This window comes from Propithecus coquereli, unplaced genomic scaffold (assembly GCF_000956105.1).
Source record: "Propithecus coquereli isolate 6110/MARCELLA unplaced genomic scaffold, Pcoq_1.0 Scaffold10, whole genome shotgun sequence".
NCBI lineage: Eukaryota > Metazoa > Chordata > Mammalia > Primates > Indriidae > Propithecus > Propithecus coquereli.
The window spans coordinates 5,283,043-5,288,982 of NW_012133858.1; the positions used below are offsets into that span (position 1 = coordinate 5,283,043).

The window sequence follows — 5,940 nt, forward strand, 5'->3', positions numbered from 1 at the left end:
TGCTCCAGAGACTGACCCCTAAGGATGACGTCACTCAGACTTGCCTTCCAGATTCAGGTTCTGTTTAGTGAATACAAGAGGAGAAAGATTAGGGAATTCCTTCCATCTCAGCACCGTCTGACTGATACAGTGGCCGACAGCTCCTCAGAAAACTCCTGGCGCTCCAATCCTCTCCAGGCTCCAATAAAACATTTCTTCCCCTTGTCCCTTCAGTCTTAGGGGTGAAAATGGTTTGCTAGTCCCTGGATGCCTCAACGGGTTTTGTTAGTTTCCTTGTCCACACTTCTGAAAACCTTCTTCTTTTAATTATCTTCAAAATCTTGGCTGAGTGTCTTCTGTTTCCTGCCAGGACCAGACTGATAGGAAGTCCAGATGAAATATATTGGTAGCTGGGATGTTGGTAGCTGGGAGGAGGTGGGTGGATATGGAGGTGGGGGAGTAAGGGAAGATGAAGAAGACAGGTTTGAGAGAGGCCTAGGAGGTGAAAGGGACAGGACTTGGTGGTGATAGATTTAGGAAGTAAGGCAAGGGAGAGGTATTTATATTGACCCTGGCTTCTAGGTTTTGTATCTGGAGGAGTGTGGGGAGAGATGCACATTTAGGAGGAAAGTTTATGAACTCATTTAGCCCCTACATTGTATTATAAAAATGTAAACTAGGAAGTCATTTTTGGGCATGTTGAATTAGGGAAGTGCCTTGGAGTCTCCCAAGAGAAGATATCAAATTAGCTACTGAATAGGTTAGTCTGGAGCTTGGCAAAGAGGTGTGGGCTGCAGATACACATTTCTGAGTCATCTGTAGTAACCAACACCACAGGCTTCTGAGTTTGCTCTCAGGTTACTTCCTCAAAAAAGCCTTTCCTTCCACCTTTCTATCATACCCCTGCAAACTAGGAATGTGCCTCTATACTATGATGCAGTAGCATCATTTCTTACAATTATAATTGTGTGATTAGTTATGTTTGTCTTCCTAAGTAGAATTCAATCTTTCGAAAGCAGTGACCTTACCTTGATCAGAGCAATATCCCCAGTGCCCAGCACCATGCCTTGCACATATTAGGAATTTTTAAATTATTTGTTGAGTAGATCAATGAATTAACCATTTTTTGAACTGCTTTGGTACATTGGGGCTGACAACTACTTAAATACCTGAAACTCAGGATTATCTAGCCTGATTTGGAGGTTTAGTCCCTCTAGTTCATGGGTACACAACTCTGCTTAGTCTATCCAGTCTTTTATAATTCAGAATAGTGGACCAATGACTTATCAATTGGTCACCACTGAAATGTGAAAGTCTCTGTTCATGTTTAACTGTGTTCCAGTTTCTAGGAAACAATTGAAGTTGCAAGTATATGAAGATCTAAACTAAAAACATAGATTTATAGCCAAGATGTAAGATTCAAAAAGTAAGAGGCTGTGGATAGTAAGTCACATTTTGAGAGCATGAGCTTAGTTCTGCTTAGAAAGAGAAAGACTGCCCTGTTGTCTTTCCTCAAGCCACTTGGTGCTTTCTGGAGTTATTTTGAATCTAAGTGTTCTTGGCCTTTTGAGATCATATACAACTTTGAGAAATTGCTAAAAGCTTTGTAATTTCTTCCTCAGAAAAATGCTAATGAGCACATTTCTGAAACGTATTTATATGTAATGTTATCAGAGGAATTCAGGAGCCTTTCCAAGGATTTCAGGTCAAGACTCCTATTCTAACCTAATTCAAAACCAGCCCTCCACACTGGAGTGTCCAACTCCTTCTGTGGCAGGCCTTGGAGATCCTTAAAGTTGTTGGTTAACTAGGGATGGTAGGCCCCTGACTGAAAACATGAAGGAGAGGAAGGGCATGGAACATAGAGAAAATGGAATTGAGCCGTAATATTTGCATTTCCCATTGAAGCTTTAAATTTATCTGCAGTCTTCACTTTAATCAAAACAGCTTAATTTAGGAAAGAACCCACTTTTTTTTTCCTTTATAAAATCCTGTTATTATTGCTTCCTGAAATTTTTTAAAAGGAGAAATGCAAACCATATGTTATAAGGGCCTCTGACAGCTTAACTGGGGTCATGCCAGGATTCAGATGTTGCTGGTCATGATAGGAAAGCCAGTGGGATGGGTCTGACAAGAGTCTTGGCAGAAAGGATCAAGAGAGCCCCTTTGGAATGATCTCATCATAAGGAAGAAACAGTTGGTTGGGGACAATGTGCCAGGTTTGTGGGTGAGGTATGAATTTTAACATAGCACAATGGCCATCACTTATCGCCCTTTAGCCTCCATGGACTTGTGCCTGACCCAAGGAGAAAAATAGTAACAGTGATTAAAATGTTAAAAATTTGTTTTATTAAAATCTCTGCAAGGTGTTATAGCAGATGCCAGTGGCTGCTTATTGTGAATACCTGTGACTTCCTGCCTGAGGACTTTTTTTCCGGAGCAAAAGGAGCAAGCTCAGGCCAGCCAGAGATGCAGAAAGTGAACGCCCCTTGAAGCAGCCCTCAGTCAATGACACACGGGGACTTGGTGAGGAAGCAGCCTTCAGCCAGTGCTGGACGAAGAGCTTCCTCACCCCTCAGGTTGGGATAACTCTGAGACGGGTTCTCCACTGTCTCCCGGAGTTCCCCAGCAGTACTGGGGGACAGGGGTAACTGACTGGATAACACACCCTTTATTGGCTTTCTTTCCATCACTATCTTACTCTTCCTACTCCTTTTCCACCATTCTTGGGATTGCCTCCCAAATAAACTATCTGCACTTAAATCTCTATCTCAGGGATTGTTTCTGGGATGAAAACCCCATACCTACACAGGCAGTGCGCATATATATGCACGGCAGCATAGGTTTGTTGTCAGGCAAACCTGAATTCAAATTCTTTTTCATCAGTGACATTGAACAACTTAATTCCTTTAAGATTGTTTCTTCATCTATAAAATGAGGATAATGGCACTGACTTCATAAGGTCAGACCATAAAGAAAAATTTGAGAATGTGTGTGAAGTGTTGTACACAGTCACTTGCATATAGTAAGTGCTTAATAAATGCTGCTTGTTATAATTCATACAGTATTTATAATATTATTACTACATTGTAGCCCAAGTGGAGGGCAAAGCTGTTTCCCACCCTGGGGGTGACTGCTGAAGCGGGTTGTTTTGGCCCATGTGCTGTGGAGGCTGTGTCTCTGGTGAGCAGCTGTGCTTTAGCGACATCGATAGATTGGAGCAAGCATCGCCACAGTGAGCCAGAGCAGAAGAGGAGAAAGATGGTGGACACCAAGTGGTGGCTTAGAAGATGAGGAATTGGCAGTGTGACAATGGTATTGCCAATTGTGCTTAGCCTCAGTAAGCATAGATAGCTATAGTACCATCAATAACTTCATATCTGTGTCCAATATACACTTTGATGGCTGGAATTTCATTAGCCTCACTCTTGAGGGATCGTTCAAGTCTACTGAAATTTAATTTCTGATCTCTGTTTTCCCAAATGTACAAAGGACCCTTTTGCTTTTGTTATGTTTATCAATTTAATACAATATTTTAGGGTCTTTCAAATTGGGGCTGCCCCCGCTGCTCCCTTTTGCTCCCCATTTCCAGGCAAGACCATATTTCAATTCGTTGGCCACAATGGAAGAGAAACTGAGATGCCAAGAAACTAAGGCATCCTTATTAATTACAGTGCCAGGTTCCACCTGCAGTGCTTCAGCCTTTTCAAGCAGCCTTAGGTCCCAGAGTGGATAGAAAGATGGGCCGCTTGGGTTAGGAAGGCAGATAGCAGGCAGGATTTGTTATTGCCCACTCCCTGCAGGTGCAGCCTGGTGAAGTGGGGTGGGGGGATTTGTTTTAGCCCCTTTTATTGTTTCACTCTAGGCAGAAATCAAGGGCCCAGGGCAACATCCAATTGTAATCTCCTTTTACCTTATTCAGACACCGAAGACAAATTTCTCCCCAACTGATGTTATGTGTGTAAGCTAACGTGATTTTTGAGCAAAAGCAACTTTTAAGAGGGGATAGTATTACAAATAGAAGGGAATGACCCAGTGATCTTGGCATACCTGGCGTTAAGAATAATAATCACAGCCTGTTAATCTCATCCGCTTCCTTCCAGAAAGAAAAATCTTTAAGACCTTGTCAAAAGGTCTTAGACTCATGCAGGGGATTTTCCCTAAAGGAAAAATTACATCTGTTGACAATGGGACTTTCTGGAACATTCTATTCTTCTCAAGGCCGCTTGCATTAAAATGATTTATGTTCATGTCTTATCTTAGTGTTAGACTGTGAGCTCCTTGAGGGCAGAATTCAGATATGATTTATTATTATATTCCCAGAAGCCAGCATAGTTCCTGGCTAATGTTGCCAGGTTTAGCAAAGAATAAAACAAATTTGTTGTTTATCTGAAATTCAAATTTAACTGGGTGTCCTGTCTTTTATCTGGCAACCCTATTCCTGGAGCATAGCTAACCTCAATAAATATTGATAAGTGAATGCATGAATGACTAGCATAGTACCAACAAATGGAGAAATAAACTGGTAAAAACTTACATTGACCATGTGAATTTTGCCTAACAATCACAGAACATCAGAACTATGTCTGGTTAACATTCTTCTCCCTTTTGAAATCTGACAGTCTGGCTTTGCCTTGAGCTGCATTTTCTATCCGCGCTTTGTCAGCCACTTTTACTCAGTGTCCACGTGAGAAGAATACTAACCTGGTAATGAAAGTGTTTGTTCCAACAATTTCACATCTTAATTCCACACATTTCTGATTTCATATGTTTGCTTAATTGTTTATTAGTGTGTACCAGTTGTACAAGAAAATTGACTTTGGATGGTGTATGGAGTTCGGTCATTCTGAAGTACAATCATCTCTGTATCTTCCTTTAAAATTGCCAAAATTGTGCTTTTACTCCAGCCGAACCCTGGGGTTTTGGGTAAAGTCACTCACCTTGATTAAACCATCAGGACCAATTCTGTATGGAAAAATGTATATCTGGGGTTAGTTCGGTTAACAATTAATCCTAAGAAAGACAATATATAAATGACCCTCTGACTCCAAATTAATTCTGCTGCTGCTCTGCCCACATCACCTTCTTTTTCTCTTAACTCTTGACTGCCTGCTCTTCTTTTTCCTCTACTTTTCCTCCATGGCAACTTCTACTTCTGTAGTAATCTCACCATATTTTGACCTGCCTGATTTGTTTTCTGGGTGTTCTTTCACCCCAATCAGTAAAAGTTTGCTTACACTTCCTGTTCAATGTAGTTTAGCATTCTGTTGACATGTGATGCAGAGATCTCGCCATCCACTTCGGCGATATATGTGTAGAGAAACTGGAAGGTGCTGAAAGGGATCCGGGCAGGTCCACCATCACGGTCAGATGACAAAACCTCACACACTGTCTTTAGAGTTTTGGCAATCGTCTATAAAACAGTAAGATAAAATGAGGAGAAGTCACTCTTCCAGGCTAGATTCCTGGGATCAGTTTAGACACTAGAAAGAAAAAATATTGCTCTCATAAAATAAAGTGGAAATGAGTTAAGATTCTAGAAAGTTTGAAAATTCTACATTCAAATGTCACTCTAATGTCAAATTCATTCTAAAAATATTGAGTATCTATTGGGTATCTTTATTTTTTCTTTCCTCTCTTTGTTGGAGGGCTACTCTCAAGGAATTAAGTCTATAAACTCCTGAATACTTTAAGGTATTTGTTACTTTAATCAAAATTACCCCACTAAAGGAGGGAAATTGATTTTATGTTCTACAAAATTAGAATTATTACTTATTATTATTGTCCAATCTTATCTCTCAAAGAGTTGAGGTACTTATTCTAGCCTCTATTCTCTGGCAAGATACTTACAGCAATGCCACAGTAGGGGAAAGGTAAGAAAAGGGTAATATCCCCAGGGAGAAAGGAGTCCCTTAGCTGGGAAAATGGTACTAAACATAAGGATAAAACCCATTCTCCTAA

At 40.7% G+C, this 5,940-nt stretch overlaps 1 protein-coding gene across 1 annotated transcript in view; it reads right to left on the reverse strand.

Annotated features, from left to right (window-relative positions):
* Nucleotides 1–4,733: 4,733 nt before the first annotated feature.
* ROPN1 (rhophilin associated tail protein 1) overlaps nt 4,734–5,940 on the reverse strand; it is a 33,433-nt gene continuing 32,226 nt past the window's right edge. Inside the window, exons 5-6 of the mRNA XM_012640254.1 lie at nt 5,217–5,392; nt 4,734–4,944 (exon numbers count right to left, since the gene is read on the reverse strand). Of these exons, the coding sequence (XP_012495708.1) occupies nt 4,878–4,944; nt 5,217–5,392 (243 nt within the window). The 3' untranslated portion in view covers nt 4,734–4,877. The remainder of the gene's footprint in view (nt 4,945–5,216; nt 5,393–5,940) is intronic.